Here is a 23,091-nt window from a genome sequence, read left to right as displayed (position 1 = left end):
ATATATATATAATGTAGTTTACGTGAAAGTTATTAATGATCGGAAGGTAAATGCACAACATGTGCACGCTGATTGTGATTGGTTGCTTCCACACACTCACACACATACGGTCGTTTAACTCGATACGCGAGTATTAAAAAGTCAACGAATCGAATACACGTGGCCGTATAATTTTATTCACTTGTGCGATATTGTGGCAGAATAATAATATAATGCATTTGCAAAATAAGTTAACGGGAATTTTAAAAGCTACAGTCGAGTATTTTTTTCTTTTTTTTTTTTTTAAGCTCCATATATACACAATTCGCCACAACGGAGAAACTCTTAACTACACATATGAGCTATGCATACAACAATATATACATATATATGTATCTGTACATGCATTAAACATATTGACTATGAACACGTATAGGCATGTATTATCATTATACAATATACGATTAAAAAAATAATTACCGCAAAGGCTTACCACTACTTGTTGTAATGTATGTTATATCATGTTATTTACACAGGACTAAAAAAATCATATAAATCTCAAATAGTCACGAATATATTCCACGGTGGAGCAGCTTTGATAAAAAAAAAAAAAAAAAAATCACGCGGTCACCCTTTTTTTACTTGCTCACTTACATACACACAACTGTATTGCCAGTAAAAATCCGTAGTTATCGTACATTATATACGTGGGAAAAAAAAAAAAAAAAGATATATATATATATATTTTGGGTCACACGAAGGTCGTTTGCTGGTGAAAATTGAAAATCGGCTCGGGACGTCGACTGAAGGAGAAATCAAAGCATCCGCAGAGCCTGTCGAGTTCGCTAGTCGATGCCGGCCTCTCCCCACCGCGCTGCTGCCGGTTGAGCGCTTTTTTCCGATCCTCGTCGCTTAATTTACATTTGGCGAGCAGCTTGACTTCTTGGTTGCGCCGGCACCACTGCTTCCACGATTTGTAGTGAAATCTGAAAGCCCTCGTTTCGTACATCTACACGTGTACCGTAAATATGTAATAAGTATGCGTATAGGAAAGGACGAGCTTTGTGGAATATGCTTTAGAGAGTCAAATCATCCTTTATAATTTTCCATGTGAAATTAAATATGGTAATAATGATACGAAACCCTGGTAACCCAATAAGGCATTGGGGAAACTTTCCATTCAACTTTTGCCGTATAGTCTTCGTTTAAATATTACACGTCGCTCTTATACCCCGACTACCGGTGCTATGTATATATGTATTAAGTATATAGAGGAGGTAGTATGTTCTCTTCCTCGCGGACTACATTCTGACGTACGTTGTTAATGTTAATAGTCCAATATTCACCTTCGCTTCGCAGCCCTGCTCCGATTAATATATATATACCGTACACGGAGCTTCGTTTACAGTTTTATATGGATTTACTTTAATTATCTGACAAGTGATGGAGGGACTACGATAGTTTTTTTTTTCTTTTTTTCTTTTCCTATGGTAATTTTCGTCACAAAAGTGCCATCGCCTCCGGGGCCATTTTGCGGCCCGAGGGTCTTGCGAAGCAGCCCCAGATGGATGTCACTTGGGCGCCGAACACTATTTAATCTATACCGAGGGCACACCGGACCCTCAAAAATGCGCTAAGTAGAAAAATATATAATAAGTATATAAATACACGAGTAAGAATGAAGAAGAAGAAGAAGAAGAAAAAGAAAGGTAAATAAACTGAATAGTACCTCATGGTGACGAATAGCCAGAGAAAGTAGGTGATGACGAGCATGCAGCAGAGAATGGCCAAGCCCGTGCCCTCCCAGGAGTCGAGCCGAGCGTAAGCACTGGCTCCGACGCCGCAGAGGTACGTTGCCGCGAGACACAGGGGAGTCAGGACGATAAGGCACACGGCGTCGCCCGTTACCCCTTGGGGACCGTACAGACCTCGGGTCCACCACCACTGTTTGACTGACTGGAAGGAAAAAAAAAAAAAAAAATGATAATAATCGCATGACTATATAACATTTAATTCTAATTATTATCGGAGGGTATGGTTGTTATCTCAAGTGCCTATAGATTACACCACTCGTAGAGATTCTTCAAACTTTTGTTCTTTTCAAAAAAAAAAAAAAAAATATTTTGATGGAGCCACTTTTTAAAACGATACCTCGCGGTGTAAGCCGTGCGAAACCGATCTTGCACTTACATGTCGTCGGACAAGAGATCGCAATAAGTTTGTTGAATTTCGATACGACGCTCTAAAGTATATATAGGGTATACGAATAACGCAACATATATAGGTATAGGTATAGGTATTATTGCGCACACGTTTGAAACACTATAGCCTCTAAGTAGCCACGATTAAATAATGCAATGGCATATCGAATGTACCAACCATATCGACGCGCGTTTTTTTAATTTAAATTTTAACATCCAAATGAAAATGCAATGGCGTGACGTATATTTTATTATATGTACTCTCATAATATTATGTAGAGCGTGTATATAAGTAATGTATCAATGATATAGGTACAAAAAGTAGCCGATCCACACTTCTCGGCACACCAAAACGACAACTTGGACAAATGTATTTCATTGTACATACAACTACATCAACCGCGTTTTATCGTCACCTCTGCCTGTCTATTATGATGCGGAAGACGTTAGTATACAATATCGGACAAAACAAGATATATATATATATATATATATATATATATATATATATATATATATATATATATATATATATATATATATAAATCGTCTTGCCAATTGAAGCAGATTCGCGAATGAGCCATCACAACACAGATATCCCCCCCCCGTTGGCTTTTGTGATTCGCTAATCGGCACCCGTACATGGACCCTCTTATACAACCCGGAGAACACAATATGCATACACGGGCGCGCAAACAACACGCGTATACACAAAGCCAAAGAGCCGATCTTACAGCTTCATCTTTTCTGATGCACGTATACATACATACATACATACACATACTCCATTGTACCTCGTTTAGGAATAAATATTTATATATATATTGTACACGCACGCACAAACACACACACACACACACACGAGGGATGTATGCACGCTTATATGCATATACACGGTCGAGAAGTCGTGCGCGATTTTTTCCGCGGTGGTCGCTGCTATACTCTCTCTTGTCTTTTTCTCCCGGCTGCATTTGAAATTCAAAGCGCGTCGCTACCGCTGTACTTATACAAAGATCCACACGCGCTGCGCACATAATGTTGCGGTAAAAAACAAAAAGGCTTTCTCGCGACGTATAGGTATATACTATCGCACATATGGCTTTGCCCGCTTCGACTGCATTACATACATATATGTATACTATACATAATATATACCCGCAATTTATAATTCGCTATAGGATACAATCGCTACAATCGTGCACGTAAAAGTATACGGAAAAGATGTATCTGTATTATATATACATGTAGTGTACATAATATGTAATGTCACGATGGGCAAGAGATGGAGAGGGGGGGGGTGGGGTGTCCATTGTTTAGTTGTTTGTTGTCGCTGCATCGGAAGAGCGCGCTTGCAATGGCTTTCTAAACGGAGATCGGTTTCGAGAGAGAGAAAGGTGTATTATACCCTCGGTACAGCCGATTGCAGGGAGCCCGGATAAGGGGCTTGTACGTACACACACACGCTGGGAATAATCGTTTTGTTTTATTGCTTGTATATATACACATACGTGGGGACGTTTTAGGCGCGAGAGAGTACGGACGTTTTATAGCGATGCATATATATACCACCTGCAAAGTAATACATTGGCGCATCTGATTTTCCCCGACAAATAGGTATATTTCCCCGATGGCCCTTGGGGGGAAAAGGAAATACAATGTCCCCACGTAAAACGACGCGGGGTGCGGTGTCCCGATCGGCGCAATAATCCATTTATGTATACACAGTAGCAGACTGCACGAGTATAAAATAAAAAAAAACAAAGGAAAATGCTGCACGTGGAGCAAGGGACAGAGGAAATTGCAGCGGGCGCGTGATGCTCGTGACGCGGGGGTGGAGTATAGCATGTATATGTGCTTTAGTGGCCGGTGCACCTTCCAATGTACACGTGTACATCACGAGTAAATGGTAAACACGCATTGTCCGGCATGTCCCTCTGCATGATATTACGTGTACGTTTGTATGCCTTATATACCTGTACACATGTATATATGTACACCTTACGCGCCGCGGATTGAGATAATATATATAAACACGTACCTGGCGCGGAGACTTTGTCCTCCGTTCGACCGCGAAGGTGTACTTGCAGATCTCGCAGCGATCGGTGTTCCAGGTGGATAGCCATTTTTCCAGACAACTCGCGTGGATGAGGCCCAGGGTGCCCGAGCACTCGCACGGCTCTATCAGCTCCTCCGATGCCGCATCTGTTGTTGCATATCAGGAATGTTTTTTTTTTTTTAATCATATTTGAAAAAAAATTATATTACGTCCTATACGCGCGGGCGTACAATGTAATATACCTATATTATATGTATATAAGGGGGCAGATGAGTTTATTATCAATTTCTTTCGGCATGTGCGTATAGCATAGTGCCCGCGACTCCAACTCATGACTTGCACACATACAATGTCTTTTTACTTACGATATACGTTTATGATGACACCGCACTGCTATACTTGTGTTATACGTCTGATGTATGTCGTCTCCGACGCGATACCGCGGTCATTAATTTTAGAGACGCGTCCTGTTGTGTGAATCAGTATACAGCTCTTTTTTTTCTTTTTTATTGTTATTGTCGTTCGCGTCGTCAAGTGATTCACGATGTGTGTGTTTTATTTTCTGTGCACTGACCTGCACTTACACCCCTGCGCGTATGTAATATGTATCTTTCGCGACTGTGGACTTGTGGAGGCATGTGTACAATGAAGCGCACTACGTGCCACATCACAATCATCATTTCTAATTTAATTTTTTTCCCCCTCGATTATTTAAAAAATATCAAGTTCGTATACTTGTATCCTACGGATTGTTAAAAAAAAAAAAAAATAATAATAATAATAATAAATAAATATGATTGGCTTCAAGAAGGAATCAAGCAAAGATTCTTATTTGTTTCCGCTTGGCAAAGAAAAAAAATTCTCATTTGATCCACCGCCAAATTACTGAGTTTTAATTAACTTAGAGTTGGAGTAAAACAAAAAAAAAGATCTTAACTGATAATCCGCTCACCTATACCTATAATGTAGCCCACGCGTGTTGAGGAAACCAGCGAAGACTGGTAAGAGTCGGTAGATGATTGTATACACACCCTATATATTTTGCACAGTGGCACCGATAGAGTGAAAGACATACACGATGATAATCAGACCCAAGCATGGTGCAGATAGCACGTACATGTGTGTACATTTTATACGAGCTTAATGCCCATTGAAAGGGCCCTCGTACACAATATACCCTCGCGTTCGTCCAATCTCCACCTCCGGGGCACAAGCACGCATATGCATAAAAATACATTGCCACACGCATAGATCAACGCTCGCGAGTAGCATATATACGAGAGAAAAGGGGTGTCCCCTGTGCCCCCATCCCCCCCCCCTCATATGTCCCTTTTTATGTTTCATTCGGGTTTCAGTAAACGTTACGTGCGCGTGCGTTCAATGGCACAGCTTAGAGGGTCTCTCCCTCCGGTTCATTGTTCTCTCACTTTTTTTTTTTCTTTGTTTTTTTTTGTCTCCCAAGGCCGCGCGGAAGTCGCGGAGACGCTCGTTTCCTACCCATACATGTTCTGGGTAACACGTACAATTAAGGTACACGCCTAATTTTTTATTCAAACTTCCGCTCGGCGTCGCACCGCGTGCATTTACAACTTACCTGTACGCTCATACAGAGGCGGGACCTATATATTGATATGGGCCATTTCGAACGGCAGTGATGGGTGAAGTGATGAAAAAAAAATATAAAAATAAATAATGTGCAGCCCAGCGCCGACAGCACGCGCCTCTCCAATTCGCCATCTCGATCGACATCATCAGCAGCTTCTTTCTTTCTTTCTCCGGTACTCCTTATATTCTCGTCTCAATTGACGGCCGGCACTTACGCGCGCTATACACATACAACTGCGCGCTTTTTCAAACGCTCGCCACGGGTATGATGTGTGTGCCCACATACATATATTTATATGCGCGATCGTCGTTCATCTGGTTAAATTGATTTCTTTTTTCCTTTTCTTTCCTTTTTTGTTTTCGTCGGCGATTGTGGTAATTGTTGCTCTCAGATATATATATATGCGCGGATATCCACGGCGAATTATTAACATAATTTTCGTACGACAAACGACGGAAGAGCCGGAGGAGTTGCCTCGTTAAGCCAATTTGAAGCGATTTGGTGTCGAGCCGGCCCTCGCCAGGAAGTGACCCATCAAATTTCACGAGCAGCCGAGCTTGTGCGCCGCTTGGATTTTGTCGGCTCGCGCTCGAGTTTTTCCATTCATACTTCATCCTGCCGATTCCAACTTACCGATTTATCGGGCTTTGGTTCACGATTCTCTGTAATACACGTGCGTATACGTGACGAGAAGCCCCCCCTCCCCTCGCATAAATATATATTATCCTTTTGCTCGTGTATTACACTTATTGCTCATACACACATTGCAGTAGCGCGTCAACGATCAATCGAGCGACGAGCAGCTCGACGTAACGTAACAACGACAAACAGCCACCGCCGATGGTTAATTAATGTGACCTGATAATTTTTCGCCAACCAAAGTTGTTGAAAAAAAAGGGGGGGGGGGGGAGGAAACTCAAATGACTGTATGTCAGTGTATGATTGTATCATCCGCACGAAAACGCGTAAAGAGGGTACAATTGCAAGCTGAAAATCGTGCGTGCATCAAGACATATTTGTCATCGTTGAATCTTGATTATAATATGTTCCGGCTAATTGATATTTCAACGTAACGTTACATAAAAAGACGGGGGGGGGAGGGAAATCATAGCAGTCGATTGATCACAGCTGATCAGCATGCAATTAAAACCGCGCGCACGCACGAGTATATTTATATATATATATACATGTATATGTACGCACAAAACGTAACAATAACAAAACAACGCGACGACCTCCTCCTCCGCAAGACCTTCGCTCCGGACTAAAGTATGTATACATATGTATACCTTCGTAACAGATGCGACAGACGCCAGTTGCCGTGCCGGTGTTATTTTTCTGTGCTTGCTCCCCCGGCATTGTCTCCTCCTCGAAGGGCACCACCTCACCTCCCCTCGATCTCGTCCTCGTTGTCGGCTCCGTCGCCTGCACCACCGCGACAATGAGCCCCACCACCCGTCGTTGTCCCTTCCATTAAGACCTTATGTTTTTGGGCGGATTTTCCGGGTCGTCTTGTAAAAAGTTCACTAGGGTTGTCGCCTCTTGTTGGCCGATGCCGATCGTTGCCGATTGCTCGACATGTACGCGTATACTTGAAAAACAATCTATTTAGGTCGATTGGATTACTTTTGGGAGACTTAAAAACTCGGATGCGTCAAAATTTACCTATTTTGCGGTGTGATGGTCGGGAAAAATCGGTAACTACACGGGAAGGGCCAAAATAGGGGAAAAAAAGTTACTCGAAAAGGATATCACTGCAATTAAGGCGCTCGTCCTCCCCGATAACTTGTACTTTTGTTAATAAGAGAAGAGCGAATATCGGGCAGTAAGGCGTCGTCGCGATCGGCAAAAACGCGCGACCGAGCGGGAAACGAAGAAAGAGATCTATACGGCAGCTGCGCGCGATCGAGAGACTCGCGGCCAAGTGGGTGCTCGCGTGTACACACAGAGTATAGAGTACTGAGATCCAGAGGAGGAGGAGAAGGGGGAAGGACGATTTTTTTTTTTTCTCTCTTGGATCGCACGTTGTACGCGTATGTTGCGTTTATACACACAATACGAACAAACAGATTTCATTTCTTTTTTTTTTTTTTTTTTTTTTGTGCCTATCGAAACTAACAGGTGGGTGCTCTACTTGCGAGTGGTCCATTTTTGGTGTTTTTACGATCGACTTGGGTGTACTTGAGCTAAAATTCGAGACGAGAAGATAATAGCGCGTAGGTACACGTGGTACGAATTGCAAACCAATGAAATTATTGTACTCGATAGGAATCGTTGATAATAATAGTAATAGGAAACCTCGATGGTCCAAATAACGTGGTTATATACGTATACTGGAGATGAAAAAAAAAAAAAAGAAAAAAGAAAAAAAAGTCTTTTTCTTCTTGTATTCACGTGGTGACACACAAACCGTGTAATCTATACCGACAGGCCCAAATAAGCACTTTATTCGCGAAGATTCGCTCAATAAACAAGAAGAGAGAGAGAGAGAGAGAGAGAGAGAGAGAGAGATAAGAACGAGATAAAGTGACGATTCAGACACACGTACGTTGCACATACTGAATATATGGTGTCGGGGAGAGGAGACGATGATGCGTCAACACGGTATTTAGGTATACCGCCCGGCGGGTGTCTATGAGTACTTACTCGCTCGTCGACTCGACATTTAAACCTTTTGTGCCCCGACAGCAACGAGAGACTATTCGTCACCTGCATGTATATATACACGTTCCTCGTAAACAAGCCCAGCCATATATATATATACGTAAAGCTCATTTTACACTTGCACGCCGGCGTTGTAATACTTTTGTAATACGATATCGGCTAACAACACACGCGTCGCCGGTCGGGGGAAGGGCAGAGGGTTTTTTTTTTTTTCTCGCGACGGTACCTATATGCACTTAAAAATGCGAATTCACGCGAGAGAACGGCGATTGCTTGAGGTGTACGTGTATTGTGTTTACACACGTATACGTGTGTGCTGTGCGGGGGTGGGAGGGAGGGGGGGAATTTAGTGAGCAGATAATGAGGAGCACGAAGTGCTCTCCCGGGCCCCCTTGCACGGCTGTACAATGCATGTATATATATACGCTCTGGATTCCGGGTGGTGTGAGACTCCTCGTGTTTCTTTTTTGTTTGGTGCGGTGTAATTGATCGCGCATCGACTGCCTAATGGAATTTGCGATACGTTTCCCTGGGAACTCTACGGCTTTAGGGGGCTTTTTTTTCAAATTAGGTTCGTGGGAGTGTTGTATTTTTTTTTTTTTTTTTTTTTTTTTTTTCCCCAATTCACAAGGTATTTGCACAATTACATCAATGGTATTTTATCGAATGTATAGGAACATAGAAACTAATCGTATTTTCGTCAAAGTGGATGAAAAATTGACATAGTGACAGTAAATTGTGAAGAAATTAACAAAAAAAAGAAAATGACTCATGTGTTTCCTATCATAAATATATTCAACGCACATACATTGTAATCAAATATAAAGCACTTGTTGCGTGTACAAATCATAAAAATACTTTTTCAATTGGTAAAAAAAAAAAAAAAATAATCAAGATAAGCCAAAAAAAATTAAAAAATTAGTTTTAAATTTTTTTGTAATCAATCGGTAACGATGTAAGTTCAGAATTTAAAAATTTTAATTCAAGCTCTTCCATTGATTCAAAATATTTAACGAATTACTTTAAATATTACACTGAGTTTTTATTTTTGTAAGAAAAACATACATCAATTTAACAAAAACAAAATGAAAAACACGCGTATACATTGTAAATCCATTTATGTTATTTCAATTTCATCATGACTGGAAAATTAATTGCAGCGACTATTATAAGTAAATATACTTGATGAAAAAATTGAATTAATTAATCAACAACATCATATTATTTGATTTTAAACAGTGGAAATATAGAAAATACAAAAATATACCAAACTCTCCACCACTGCTTCATCTCAAAAAGTGATACGCTTAATTTTTAATACGCTTAAGGTTTTTTTTTTTTTTTTTTCATTTTCCAGATTAATAAATTCTTTGAAAGATTGAATGGGCCATTCCACGTTCACTGAAGAAAAAAAAATACTTAGTATTTTATTCGTGATTGTAAATGATGGAATATGTTAGTCTTTTAATAACATAACTAATTTACCAGCTAATACAAGGAATATCTTATTTTTTATGCAAGTATAAAGCTATATGTTTATGTTTTCTTACGAAAATAATTATATCCTACACATGTGCACGTAAACGAGACGGTGTTTTAGCAAAACAAAGAATCAAGCTTACAATTATTATCTAGAAAATGTTTTATTCAATCGATGTCTACTAACACTCAACGGGTGAATTGAAAAAAATAAAATAAAATTATTTCGTTTTATTTTTAAATGTATAAACTTATCGGTAACAATTTTTTGGTTGATTAAGAGGAATTGCATTAATCGCGAAAATATATTTTAAGATGCATATTGGCACAGTAAGATTTTCTACACGTATTTTTTAAAGATTTTTAGTAATGTTTAGTGTGCTCAGTTACTATTTTTTTTTACCGCGAAATTATACATTTTTTATCTTCAATACGAGTTATACGAGTAATTATGTTCGTCCCATTTTTTATACATTTTATATCTCTCGAAGTCGAACGGAGACGGAGAGCCTAAAGTACGTGTCATATACGAAGTATACGCGCTTGCTGTTATATACGTTTACTACGTATACGACTGTCATTTATTCATCATCGCCGCATGTCAACAAATCGGTATGACTTAACCTTAATTTCAAATCAAGCCTTCAAGTTGTTGCAAAGTGTTTTTTTTCGACTTTTTAACGCTTGAATTTTGATATTTGTACAAAATGTTGAACATAGCCAAATCTGTGGCACACTTTGATGATGATCCAGACGCTTCCAGTGATCCTGAAAGCGATGAATCTTACAATGAACAAGTAGGTTCAGTGTTTTGTTTACAAGATTCTTCTACCTATAGTCTAGTTTAAACGATACAAACATTTCTAGAGTGATGATGATGGTGATTATGAATCTAATAGTGAATCTCAAGACAGAGACGGTAATGAGTGCGTTGGACCAGTACTCCCAGGGGGCCACAGATTTGACAAAAAATTGATCTGTATTAAATATCCTGGGAATGTGATCAATCCTGATAAAGCCATCGAAACTCTTGGGGGCCTATCGGATATTTCTTCTGTAAGTATTTTTTTTACAAGGAGTTGTTTGTACATTATTCACTGTGATACACCATAGTTTAGGTTTTTCTTGTGCTTTTAGACCGTTGATAACAAAAGTAGAAGAATGGAACTGAAATTTAGGCCAAGTGATGGATATTGCAATCCTACGTGTGGGGATAGAAATGAAACAGTTGGATTCTTGTTGAGAGTGAGAGTCAAAAAGTCTAGGAGAGAAAAATTAGAAGGATCAGTTATGACTCATGATGAAGTGGAAGAAAAAGTTGGTGATAAATGCACGGATGATGATTCTAGTCAGAAAATTACAAGTCACAGTAGTAGGAGTAAAATTAATGAGGAAATATCTAATCAAGATGACGATTGTGAGGGTAACAAAGATGATTCTGGAAAAGATAAACCACCGAGCTTTGATCGTGAAAAGTATGAAAACTTATCAAAAGATGTAGATTACAGATTACCAAAACTAAAAGTACTGGGAAAAGTTGACACTGAGTTTAGATTTACGAGTATGTTTTTATTTTTATGACTAAATTAAGCAATCTTTAATTAAAACCCTGTTTAAATTATAACTTTATGAATCGATAGGCTTATGTGATTTTCAATATTTGCCTATCACCAAAAACATCAAAGATCCATCAAAGGACGAATGTATATACGATAAAATATATCCAGTTGGCATGCCACCTGTAAGTTGGATGGACAATGAGGTGCCTTATTTTCTACCACCAGCTGCATTTAGTCGAATGGACAGTGTACAGCAGTACCTTCCAAAGCCAGAAGCACCAACCAGCAATCCTTTGGCACCGGATGTGATTGGAAGAACGAGAAAGCGACGTGGTGGTCTCTCGAATTATATTAGTTTTAACTCCCCTGACGTGCCCATGAATCCACCAGAAGGTATTAAGACTGCTTTGAAAGTAAAGTTTTTACAAGAATCACAGGTAGAAGAAATGCAGAAGCTGTTTGACCAGCGTCCCATTTGGTCTAGAAATGCGTTAAGATATCTGACAAAATTTACCAACGAACAGCTCAAAGTGTTGTTACCTTCTGTTGCTTACTACTTTACAACTGGACCATGGCGCGTTACGTGGGTCAAGCTCGGTTATGATCCTAGGAAAGACCCTGAATCCAGAAAGTATCAGACTTTAGATTTTAGGATGAAAGGAACAGGTAAGATTTAAAGTGTATTACATTTATATCAAACGAATTTGCAATAATAAGTTATTTTATTCATTAGATGGCTTACTTTCAAGCATTCGATGTAAGAGAGGCTATTCTGATGTAAGTATGAAGAATAGAAATGTTCCCAACATTAAGTCCAAGACAACAGTTTTGACACCAAATAGTAGTTTTCAACCTCAAAAAAAGAGTATAATGATGGATGAAAATGTTTATATATACCGTCCTGGGATGATTCCACCATCCAGGCAAATGTTTTATCAGGTAATTTTTTTTTTTTTTTTTTTTTTTTTTTTTCTTCAACAAAACAACAAATTTCTTGTTGGTAAATGATATGTGTTGTAATTAACTTTTGTCCATTGTTTTGTTTTAATAAATAGTACTGTGATGTACATGTTAAAGAAATACAAGACATGTTGGATAAATATTTAGGTCCACCACCTGGAACACCATGCCATGAAAAAATGGGTTGGTTACCTAGTAATTTCGATGACCTCTGTAGGGAAATACTTAGTAAATATGTACGAATTGAGTTGAGAAAAATGATGAACATTCCTGAAAATCGTATGTCATAATTTTCAAAATTTCTATTTCACGGTACGTTTTTTATTAATATTATTTGTGGCATTAATTTTTTCAGATCCAACGACTTTGCCTCGTAAGTTGAAAATTCTTTCGGATAGAACTATACAAAAGAAAAAAAAAAAATTGCAACAAACTATGAACAGTATTGTGTCAGCTCCAATAAATGAAAAAAATTATCAAGAGGAGGTGGAATACGAAGACGTAGAAGTAGATGATATTGAGCAAATTCTCAGTGAAAATGGGAATAAAGCTCAGAAAGGTGTTAGGGAGAATCATGGAAACAGTGATGACGAATTTCATGGATTTGCGAATTGAAACGGCAGGGCCCACCTGGAAAAAGATGACGGAATTCTATGTGGGATTACTTCTGTAATACCTTCAGGAAAGCCGTGTGGCATTACATAAGGGGTTTTGGCTTGGTGATACCATATATGGAAAAACACATGGAACTACAAATTAAAAAAAGAAAAAATTTTGTCATCTAGAATAGGGTTATTTACATTTGGCATTCTGTGGTAACTCTTACACAAAAGAGTTCAGCTAATTTTGTAAAATACTATATGGCTTTCCTGAAGATATTATAGAAGTGATTCATAAATATTAAAAAAATTTTTCATCTCGATATCCGAAAATTAGTATAACGTTTGAAGGAACCAACAGAAAAAAAAGCAAAAACACAAATTCGTCTGTAATACAGTTTATTCGCAAATGTACATAGACGAACAGACAGATCGTTTTTCTCATTAATAAATACTTGTACGTTCTTAATTATACAGTGTATCAATTACAGGAATGACAAATTTCACTGGGCATGAAAAAAAAAAAAAAAATACATGAAAGAACATGCGTGTTTCTTGTTTTGTTTTTGCTCACTTGTAATAATAAAAATGCGTGTTATGACAATACAATGACACGGCAGTAATCCAGCGAACGGCGCTGGTGTACAAACATCGGAAATGCTAGGAAATATATTTTTTACAACAGGCATTTATAACTTGCTTGGTTTACTTGCAGTTACGTTAAAGCACCGCCACTGCCGTTGGAATTACTCGATATAATTTCGTACAAAGAGAGAGAGAGAGAGAGAGAGAGAGAGAGAGAGAAAAAGTAAAGTAAGAAAATGGTGACGGGGAAAAAAAAAAATTAATACCATAATGCTTTAATGACAATAAAAAAAACAGTATTGACGCTAAAGCTTATAGTTAACGAGCGACGAGCGATGGCGCGAGCACGCGACAAAACGTTATAACGTATGGTATACATATTGCTTTGAATGATCAAAATCCTTTCTCCTCGATCGACCCAAGGATAATTACACGTGCGCATCTCAATGGTCCCTCTCTGTGACTCTCTTCGGTGCATATCAGGCAGGCGTTCAAAGGCGAATGCCACGATTGGTGCTGGCCACGTACTGGAGGAGCTCGTCGCTATCCTCGCAGACGAAGGGCTTCTCGTGGTAGCAGGCCACGTCGTGCCAGGCGATGCCGTCGTTGTACACGTTGTTAAGGATGGCCATGCAGGACTCCCTGGTCGTGTTGATTTCGAATTCGGCATTATCGGGCTGAGGTACCTTCTTGTGGCCGGTCTGCGACCAGGGGTTGTAGCTCCAGCCCAACGGCACCTGGTTCGTCGGTGACATCTTCTCGCGGTTGGCCGACCAGAACCAGCCGTACAGCGCCTTCGGCTCCAAATCCTTGCGGTTCTCGCAGCCCTTGAAGTCGCACACCCGACCCGACGTCCAGATGTACGGCACGTTGTCTATAAGTCAAACAGTCATTTAGAAGAAAAGATTAACATTTTTATAGGTGGACGTTCCCATGTATGACACGAGTACGCGTATGTATGAAGAAAAAAAGATCTTCTCCCGGAATAAGTGGAGGGATGAAGTGATGAATAGTCGTCGTCGCTAGTGATTGCGCAAAAGCGCAAAACTCGAATGCACGCGATCACCGATCGAAGGAAAGGCAAGACGTCTATGTATATGATAGTTGTTTTAATACGGGAGAAAAAGGAAGAAAAATAACAACTACGCGTTTTAGATTCCTTTGTATTTTTCAACATGTATGCGGTAGATGCGCTTGAGACTTTTTTTTTTTTTTTTTTTTTCCCACCTAAAGTGAAAGTGTTGGGGATTGTATGCGCGTTCGGTTTGCGGGTATAATCATCGCTCGTTGGCGATTTTCCTGCTTTATAATTACCGATCCGTTGGTCGCCGTGTACATCGAAACGGAGTCCATCATCGCGATTGCGCTATCGCCAATTGTTCACATTTGAAATCGCGCAAGAGCCGATTCGCACTTTGATCAATCAGCGACGGCGGCCGATCGATTATATGGATGTACGCGCGGTTATAATCGGTAAGTGTCCGCCCGATAATTCTCAAATTACATATTACGGTGTGCAAACGAGTACAGTCGCGCGCTATTACATGTCGCTCGTGTATATGTACTCACGTGTTTGTGAGTGTGTTTCTACTTTTACTTTACCTATGTACCTTCTTTCAGGCTTCGTAATATCATCTACGCAACGGTGCACGCGTGCCAGTAGTAGTGTATTACGAGGTAGCCCATCTTTGCGATTCGCGGCTCTAAATAATCAATTAGCGAAACGGAGAAAAAAAATACCAGCCGAGTACGTGAACGGTCACGCGTGAAACAAATCGAAAATCGGTATTGCCAGCGGTTTTTTGGAATTGAGTTACGTGGTATACTTATTTTTTTTGGAGCTTTTCAGCGTACACAAATTGTTTGGGTACCCATGCACGGGAAATAAAAAACAATTATCCGAAGGTATGGGCTTGGAGCAACAATTTTTTTCGATTTCGAGAGACTTCTAGCTTCAGATTTTTCTCATAATAAAACGTAATTGCTCCTGTACCTGAAGTGTACCATCGAGTTGATAACCATTTAATGTAATGTAAATTATGTAAACTATCCAGTCGATTAATTGGAGGGTGTATCGACCTGCACGTAAATTCTAAAATGGAGAACTGCCCCTCGGAGCAGATGAGTTTGACTCGCGCTTTTTTCTACGCTTAAAAAAAAAGGTATTCGTTAGGTCCCTTGTACCGACGCCCGGAGGAAAATGCGTCTCTTTGTCTTTCTCGATGTATCTTTACAACGGATTGCGGAGTCGTAAGCTTTAACCATGTTCTCACCAGCGCGTGCACGTGTACTATATAAGATACTTTCAACTTGAATAAACTATGCTTTGTAAGTGAGTATACTTGGATGTAAAAAATAAAATAAAAATCGCTTGCGCGTTCATTCATCGCTCGAATGGCGCTTGCAACTTGTACAACTTAAAACGAAACAATCAATTACTTTGTTTAAAAGTATTTTTTTGCGTCCAAGAAGAAAAAGGTTTATAAAAATACGTCCAACACCAGGTGAATGAACGACAAGGTGTACCGCACGCGTGAGCGTCAAGTACACCGAGGGGGACCGCAAGGGGACCGAGAGAGGAAAATTTCGCAACCCAACGAAAATCCAAGCCAATCCGGGACATTCCCTGCGGTCTGCGGGCGACCTTGTGCGCGACAATTTTCTTTTCGTGTCAATTGAAATTCCCCAAAGTAAGTATACAGTTTGCCGCGTGTGCGCTCGTAGCAGTTATTGCGTGTACATAATAATTCATGGCTTTTTTGCTGGTGTGACGGATGACGAGCGACAAATGGCCGATGGTTAGTGACATCATAATATACTGTACGGATCAACTGTGTCGATGTCCGATCGTCCTTTGGGGAATCGAGATGGTGCGCGATTTAATTTTTAAATGTTGCAACTGTATACGCCACTTTGGAGGAACCCAAGCTAAAGATGTACGTGACGAAATCCACGGGATGACATGTATATCTGCCGTTTTACGGGTCGAAGTAACAATGGCACCTTTTTAGAGTTTTGGAAGTCCAGCGGGAATAGAGTGTTTCGTTCTATTGTCTTTTTTTAAGTATATCATACATTGTTGGTGAGTATAATTGGGGTTGAACCGAAAGCTCGATTTGGTAAATTTGAAGGGACATTTTTCGGGGAAAATAAACGGATTCGTTGTCTCTACAGCTTTTTCCTCCAAGCAGGATGAATAGATTGAAAAATAACTTTCGATAACAAAAAAAATCACGATCTCATTGATCACCGTAGTTTTTGTTCTTATACGTTTAACAGGTGAACTTTTTTATGCAATGAACCAAAGTATTGCAGAAAATTTATTAAAAATCGGTAGTTTAACCTTCGTTTTCAGCCGTAAAATGGTAATTATTAACTTTCCGTGGATTTCGTCGCACGTGCATATATATAAACAAGTAATAGATTGTACCAATTGCATAAAAAATGTACACGTACTTGATTGGATGAGATTGTACATCAGATTGTTCTCCTCTTGGGTCTCCATCGAGACGAGATCCATACACGACTCCCGGCATATGTTTCGTGCGTCAAGCCAGTCTACCTGCGTGCTGGCCAGTGCCGGCACGTGGCCGCTGAAGAAATAGTTGTGGCCTCTGAAGTTGAATTCCTTCGGTCCTGAAATTCATTCGCGCCCATCAGTATGACACGCTTTTATTACAACGGCTTGCTTATTTCTTTATTCATGGGCATATTAAATAATCCTCGAAATTTAATGATGCCAAGAGCCAGCTTATTTATATATTGAGAAAACGCGAGAGTTGATCGAGCGGTTTTTCGAATTTATAAATGGGGAATAAAAAAAAAGCTGCATGAATTAAAAAAAAATCGATACCAAGGACGGTGTGTGTTACAATATGCAGGATTATCGTCACCACTCGTTTGACAAGAAAAAAATAAAAGAGTAGATTTTTGTTTCGACAAGGATTTTTTTCGCCTCTTGCGTGTATGAAATTGTAAGTACGGATCGCACTTGGGTAATTCTCCGCATCCAATGCTCGCCAAATGTAATAATAATCGCATTTACGAGTGTAAAAGTTGTACGAGCACTATTATATTAACATTTTACAGGCATAATGTGTTGCAACAACAACAACAACGATTTAGCCGATGATCCTTGAAGGAAAGAGGACGTGTCTGCCAATCGTCCGTCGGCGTTTTAATAATCGATTCTAAAGATACATATATATATATATACATTGAATGACAAGCTTGTACGTCTCGTAAAATTTTTCTTTTTTTTTTTTTCCTCCAAACATCGCCTTGACTTTATGCCACGACTTTTATTTTTTTTTTTCAAGTGGTAATACATCGCGAGGAGGACAAATATGTAAAGTTCCTTCAAAAGTGATAAAACGGCTAATGTGACACCCAAACCATTGTACGAACGATCCAGTTGCAGTGAATTTTTTTCATCACATCCATCGGCACTTCGATGCACCAATCCACTCAGAGATCGGTAGTATATACGACGCCTTTCTTCCGTGTGACAGTAACAAAAGGCTCTTCTTAACGTTTTTTTTTTTTTTTTTCACTTATCAAACGATTGTGGAAAAAGGTAAAGAAAAAATAAATAACAATCACAGTGGTCGTTGATATGCACTCTCGTGTGCGAAGGAATTGCGAAATTTCGCGCTTGCCTGGCTTTGCGAGCGAGGGTTTTTTTATTTCTTTTTTTTTTTTTTTTTTCGTGCATTGTATACGTGTGCATACACGCTTTTCTCCGTCCCCGCGTGGTATTATGCTCGTATTATACGTACGTATATGTGTACAAGGTGTTGCATCAGGTAGGTTTTATACAAATGTATATATGTACCTACAAGACGTCTCTCGCGAGTAAGTACTGCTGTACACAGTTACTCTCTCGTGTACGTGCCGGAGATTGTGACGCCGCGTTGGCTGTAACGAAGTTTAGTGGTTTTTTTGTTGTTACTTTACTTTTATTTTTTTCTTCTACTTCCATATACAGTACAAGATGAACACCATATTAATGATTCCAGAAGCATCGATTACATTTTTCGACGAGTCGAACTTTCTAAAATATACGTGTGCGCGTGCGTATATGACACGAAAAACACGTTTCCAATCGCGCGAAGGACGAGTAAATTAAATCAACCCAATAGCCCAACGGAGGAAAAAAAAAATCATGGAACCCGCTGTTAACGAATCGAGGGACCTGTTGTTTGGACCACTCATGGGTATGTACGTCATTTTCCCTGAGTTACACAAAAAAAAACAGCCGCAACTGGCGTTGTAGATCTACACCTATAAACATGTGTAGATTCGAATTTTGTCTCTCTCTCTCTCTCTCTCCCATCACCACTGCCAGTTACAATATACGCGAAAATAAGCCAATCTCGTTCCACGGCAAAGAGTCGAAGGTGTTTTTTTTAAAGATGCTCTCACGTCGTATAGTCGTTATGCGCATGATAAAATCGCTTACGTAAGCGATCATCGCGATTCGTACGTAAGTATCCTTGCGCACCTATACCCCGCGCGCTTACGTGTACACCCGTATACGTACGTATGTATTTATTTATGCGCGAAGACGAGGGTTCATAATGAGAGATAATTTGCTCCGATCTGTGTGCGCTTGTGTTACGGCGACTCCCACGCTTTTATGTGGCGCGCCGTATGGAGTCGAGTATAAGTAAGCGCGCGATCGTGTGTATACATACGAGCCAACGGACGATTTTTTTCCGCGTTACGTGCAAGTGCCGATGCATCTTGAGAAAGTTGCGCCTTGAAAATAAAGAAAGGGGAGAGATGCCGCGCTCGCGATCTACGTGCATTTCGATGCTGGGCCCTCATTGGCACCAACCAAGCGTGCTGTAACGTTAAAAGTGCGGCCATTACGTCCATACGCGTTGTTTATTTACTCGCTGTGGGTGTACATCGCCGATCGATCCATCCGATCCTGCGTATTTCACGAATTTTTCACCAGCCGACGTACATACATGGTTACCGATTTTTACTGTCAATGCGCGAATAACAACAAATAGGCCCCATTACAGAAGTCCAGGCGAGTTCGATTGTGCTACAACAGTGCTACATCGTGCACGTCTGTGCATCTGTTGTTGGCACCTTATTGGCAACTTTTGCTTTCTACATTGTGTGCGGAAGTCATCATACCTGTACGTATACACAGTGCGATCAAATGAATAAAAGCTCTAAGAGATCTTTACCTCCATATGTTGTATATATACGTACGTACGCGCCATTAGTACCTGTACATACCGATCGACATAATATATTCAACCGATTTCTTGTAATTCAGGCTGTTACAACGAAAATGTTGATGCACGTAAAGACTGTGGGTACAAAATACCTACTTTTAAATACAATGCCTCTCCAAGTATGTAAATACCTGCCGTGAGCTACTCTCCCGAAAGCTCCAAAGCGCCGATCGCCAAGTAGGTAAGGTAAGTATAAAAATCTTTCTTCGAGTAAACGCGCCCGATGTACGTGTGTACATACGTACCTAAGTAAGAGTCGTTTACTTACACTGCACAGAAAAACCCACAAATGAAGAAAAAAAAGGGAAGAGAGCACGCGCGCGTGTTACTTTGCGTTAGTCGGACGCGGGAAGGGTCACCGGAAGAGAAATCACCGGTTATTTTGCTTTAAAATATTCCGCGTGTCGTTAGGTCTGCATAAGTATGCGTGATCTCCGCGCTCGAGAGCCTCCCATTCGAGAAAGTGCAATCCATACCCGAGTACCTGTATACCTATACATACATGTACGTAAGTAGGGTATGTGTTTGTGTTCGAAGAGACGTACATACAGTGTTACACGGTTAATGTATGCCACGGGCCACGATGAAAGTTTCGGTTGTATACACTGTGCCGCTCATGGGCTTGCACAACTTTTGACGTTTCCATGTGTATATACCTATACAACACGTATGTGTGCACGTGTCAATGGCCGTATACTTGTATATATAAACTACCGATGTTGTTCGAGAGAAGGATGATCGTTAAGACGAAACGTGCGCTGAGTTTTGTGTTTGTTTCTCGGATCGATTCACCATCCGATCGGCAGCTGCTGTGTGTATATGGGTATACGTACTCGAGTGTATGATGTACTCCTTGTTGTTGCGTCTCTGCTTGAATTTTGAAAAAGCACGTAGGCGTACCGGGGAATTGTGTCGTTTCGAAACGAGAACTGGATCTCGTTTGGTTGGTTGTCGCGTCGAAGGGTTTTTTCGATCGATTCACGCCGGTGAATTGTGTTCCTCTGCCGTTGACATCGATTCGCGGGGAAAAAAGAGACTGTGCACGTCAGAATATTGGGTTGAGGAGGAGCTTTCGTTTCAGGAGCACGAGCTGACAAAGTCATTGAATTACACTTTCAATCCAAATAAACTCCGGAGCTCTTCCAAACAAATAAAATAGAAACAGAATCGGCGATCGAATCGAACTGCAACGTGGTCAAATTCACGGAAAAACCAATCGAAATATGTAATTGGAAAAAAATAAAAAAAATTACCATCCCCCAAACCCTGTTCCGTTATAGTACTTATTTTGTAAAAAAAAAAAAAAAAAAAAAGAAAAGAAACAAATTAAAGTAATCGACGAAACTTTTCGCATAAACCAACCGCTCTCCGTGTTCATTTCCCTCAAACGGATTGATCATCGCGTAATCCGTCATCATATCCATTTTTCCCAGAACGAAAAGAAGATACTTGATGGTTATAATGACGTTGGAAAAAAAAAAAAAAAAAAAAAAAAGAAGTAAAATAAAAGAAGCGCGCTCGCGAGTGCAATAAAACAGTTCATCTCGATCTTAATGACCGTCCGCGCGAACACAATGAAATTGTTTCGTATGTATATTATACCTACGCCTCTTCCATCACTCGGTACACTTACGCGTGACATAATGTATTATCATTACCGCGACTCGCTACCTACACCGATGAAAATAAGGTCACTCAATTAGCTTCGATCGATTGTAACGCGTGATTAATTAACAAGCGAGCTATGGGGGGAAAATACAAAAAAAAAAAAAAAAAAAACAGTCAATTACACTTTTATATTTTATTCATTACCACGAGCTACTCAAAATCTCTATAAAACTATCTCTAGCTGCGTGTCCGCGATTACGCATAATTTATGGCACGCGTAGGGTACAGAGTAAGATATGGACGCGCACGCGTCTCCCCATGCTATATTATCGAGGCATCATCTACGTCTCTCGCGGAGAATTCCTAATTCGAAAGATGTCCGGAGGCTAAGACTTTTTGCTTTTATATACGATGTTTCTTGTGCAATCCTTCTTTTTTTTTTTTTTTTTTTTTTTTTTCTTTCACATCCATATACACACGCCTGAGGATGTAAATTCCGAGCCTCTTCAAAATTCACAACGCAGGTAGGTATAATATAATTGACGGGATTACTTTAATGTGTATTAGAAAGAAAAAGGTTCACGGATCCTCAATGTGTAACCGAATCGCGGAGGTACGAACGTAATAACCCCGTACATACGTATATTACCCTTACATAATGCATATTATATATTCATATTATATTACGTGGCTCGAAAGAGCCAAAGTTAACATCGACACCGAAAAAACTGCTCGTATGTATATACAAATGCACGTGTGCACACGAATCGTCACGACATACCTATGTAATAATGACAGTAAGAACAATGATGCATAATAGAAGAGAAAAAGAAGAAGAAGAAAAAAAGGGATACTCACTGTTTGCGCACTTTTCGGGTTTGGGTAGCGAGAGGAATCGGCCGGGCCGGTTGCTGGGAGGCCGCACCTCGTTGATCGCGGCACTCGCTATCGTCGCCAAAGCCACCACGAGCAGCGGCACCAGCATCATCTGCGACACGCAATTTTTTTTTTTTTTTTTTATCATTGAGTCGTTAAGATCGTCCTTGTGGATTTTCATTTTTTTTTTTTTTTTTCCTATCGTACATATATATATGCATGATGTGTATGTATATGAAAGCTACCGGCGACGGTGCGACGAGAGATGTACTCGATGCAGCTACGTTGTCTGTCTATGTTTTCGCGCGACACAAGCGAGATCTGGGTCAACGGACGCAAAGCGCTTGCGTAAGAGGAAAACGACAACAAAATATGACAGCGGGTGTATTTTAACGCGTGCGCCGAAAGGGCGCATAGAGAGAAAAAAATAAATAATAGAATAAATGCCCGTCGAAAGAAAGAATTTCTGGCGCACCCTTTGCTCTCGTCGCACTTTTATCGCACGGGTACATGTACATCTTCACATGTGTACGTAAGCACCTTTTCTTTTCACCAAATCGAAAGATTACAGGGGGGGAAAGCGTTTTTTTTTATTTTATTTTTTGGCACACGAGAACCACACGATCGAGAGAGAGAGAAAGAGGTGAAAAAAGAAAATGCTTTCC

At 40.1% G+C, this 23,091-nt stretch overlaps 3 protein-coding genes across 5 annotated transcripts; 1 reads left to right on the top strand and 2 right to left on the bottom strand.

Annotated features, from left to right (window-relative positions):
* Positions 1-299: 299 nt before the first annotated feature.
* LOC106644837 (E3 ubiquitin-protein ligase MARCHF3) lies at positions 300-7,755 on the bottom strand. 2 transcript variants are annotated; one of them, XM_089593063.1, is made up of 4 exons: positions 7,132-7,755; positions 4,219-4,382; positions 1,709-1,935; positions 300-974 (listed from the first exon to the last, which is right to left on the bottom strand). In XM_089593063.1, exons 1-4 carry the CDS (start codon positions 7,199-7,201, stop codon positions 731-733), a joined length of 705 nt encoding a protein of 234 aa, XP_089449189.1. In that variant the 5' UTR covers positions 7,202-7,755; the 3' UTR covers positions 300-730. The 2 variants fall into 2 exon arrangements, with proteins under 2 accessions (XP_089449189.1, XP_089449190.1); XM_089593064.1 differs by having other exon boundaries at positions 300-965.
* Positions 7,756-10,599: 2,844 nt separating this feature from the next.
* l(2)37Cd (general transcription factor IIIC subunit l(2)37Cd) lies at positions 10,600-13,745 on the top strand. Of its 2 annotated transcripts, none has more exons than XM_089592855.1 (7): positions 10,600-10,782; positions 10,885-11,041; positions 11,123-11,546; positions 11,626-12,210; positions 12,278-12,483; positions 12,600-12,783; positions 12,860-13,745. In XM_089592855.1, the coding sequence occupies exons 1-7, from the start codon at positions 10,727-10,729 to the stop codon at positions 13,117-13,119; spliced, it is 1,872 nt and encodes a 623-aa protein (XP_089448981.1). In that variant the 5' UTR covers positions 10,600-10,726; the 3' UTR covers positions 13,120-13,745. The 2 variants fall into 2 exon arrangements, with proteins under 2 accessions (XP_089448981.1, XP_014214781.2); XM_014359295.2 differs by having other exon boundaries at positions 10,853-11,041.
* A 245-nt stretch (positions 13,746-13,990) lies between these two features.
* On the bottom strand, positions 13,991-22,535 carry slf (C-type lectin domain-containing protein slf). Its single transcript, XM_089593094.1, has 3 exons — positions 22,409-22,535; positions 17,145-17,324; positions 13,991-14,562 (listed from the first exon to the last, which is right to left on the bottom strand). The coding sequence occupies exons 1-3, from the start codon at positions 22,533-22,535 to the stop codon at positions 14,180-14,182; spliced, it is 690 nt and encodes a 229-aa protein (XP_089449220.1). The 3' UTR covers positions 13,991-14,179.
* Positions 22,536-23,091: the final 556 nt, after the last annotated feature.

This window comes from Copidosoma floridanum, unplaced genomic scaffold, assembly GCF_036245765.1.
Source record: "Copidosoma floridanum isolate Cflo_tuat_1 unplaced genomic scaffold, Cflo_Japanese_pri ptg000019l, whole genome shotgun sequence".
In the NCBI taxonomy this organism is placed as follows: domain Eukaryota; kingdom Metazoa; phylum Arthropoda; class Insecta; order Hymenoptera; family Encyrtidae; genus Copidosoma; species Copidosoma floridanum.
The sequence above is the reverse complement of the archived record's forward strand: the minus strand, read 5'-3'. Positions and strand labels throughout refer to the sequence as shown.

What these genes read in the sequence shown, in the direction of transcription:
- slf (XM_089593094.1), bottom strand. Translation starts at nt 22,535, where the DNA reads ATGCTGGTGCCGCTGCTCGTGGTGGCTTTGGCGACGATAGCGAGTGCC. An exon ending in ACCCGAAAAGTGCGCAAACA is followed by an intron (nt 17,325 to 22,408) that starts GTGAGTATCCCT and finishes AATGAATTTCAG; the next exon opens with GACCGAAGGAATTCAACTTC. An exon ending in GTACAATCTCATCCAATCAA is followed by an intron (nt 14,563 to 17,144) that starts GTACGTGTACAT and finishes TTTGACTTATAG; the next exon opens with ACAACGTGCCGTACATCTGG.
- LOC106644837 (XM_089593063.1), bottom strand. Translation starts at nt 7,201, where the DNA reads ATGCCGGGGGAGCAAGCACAGAAAAATAACACCGGCACGGCAACTGGC. An exon ending in GGACAAAGTCTCCGCGCCAG is followed by an intron (nt 1,936 to 4,218) that starts GTACGTGTTTAT and finishes TTTTCCTTCCAG; the next exon opens with TCAGTCAAACAGTGGTGGTG. An exon ending in TGGCTATTCGTCACCATGAG is followed by an intron (nt 975 to 1,708) that starts GTACTATTCAGT and finishes GTACGAAACGAG; the next exon opens with GGCTTTCAGATTTCACTACA.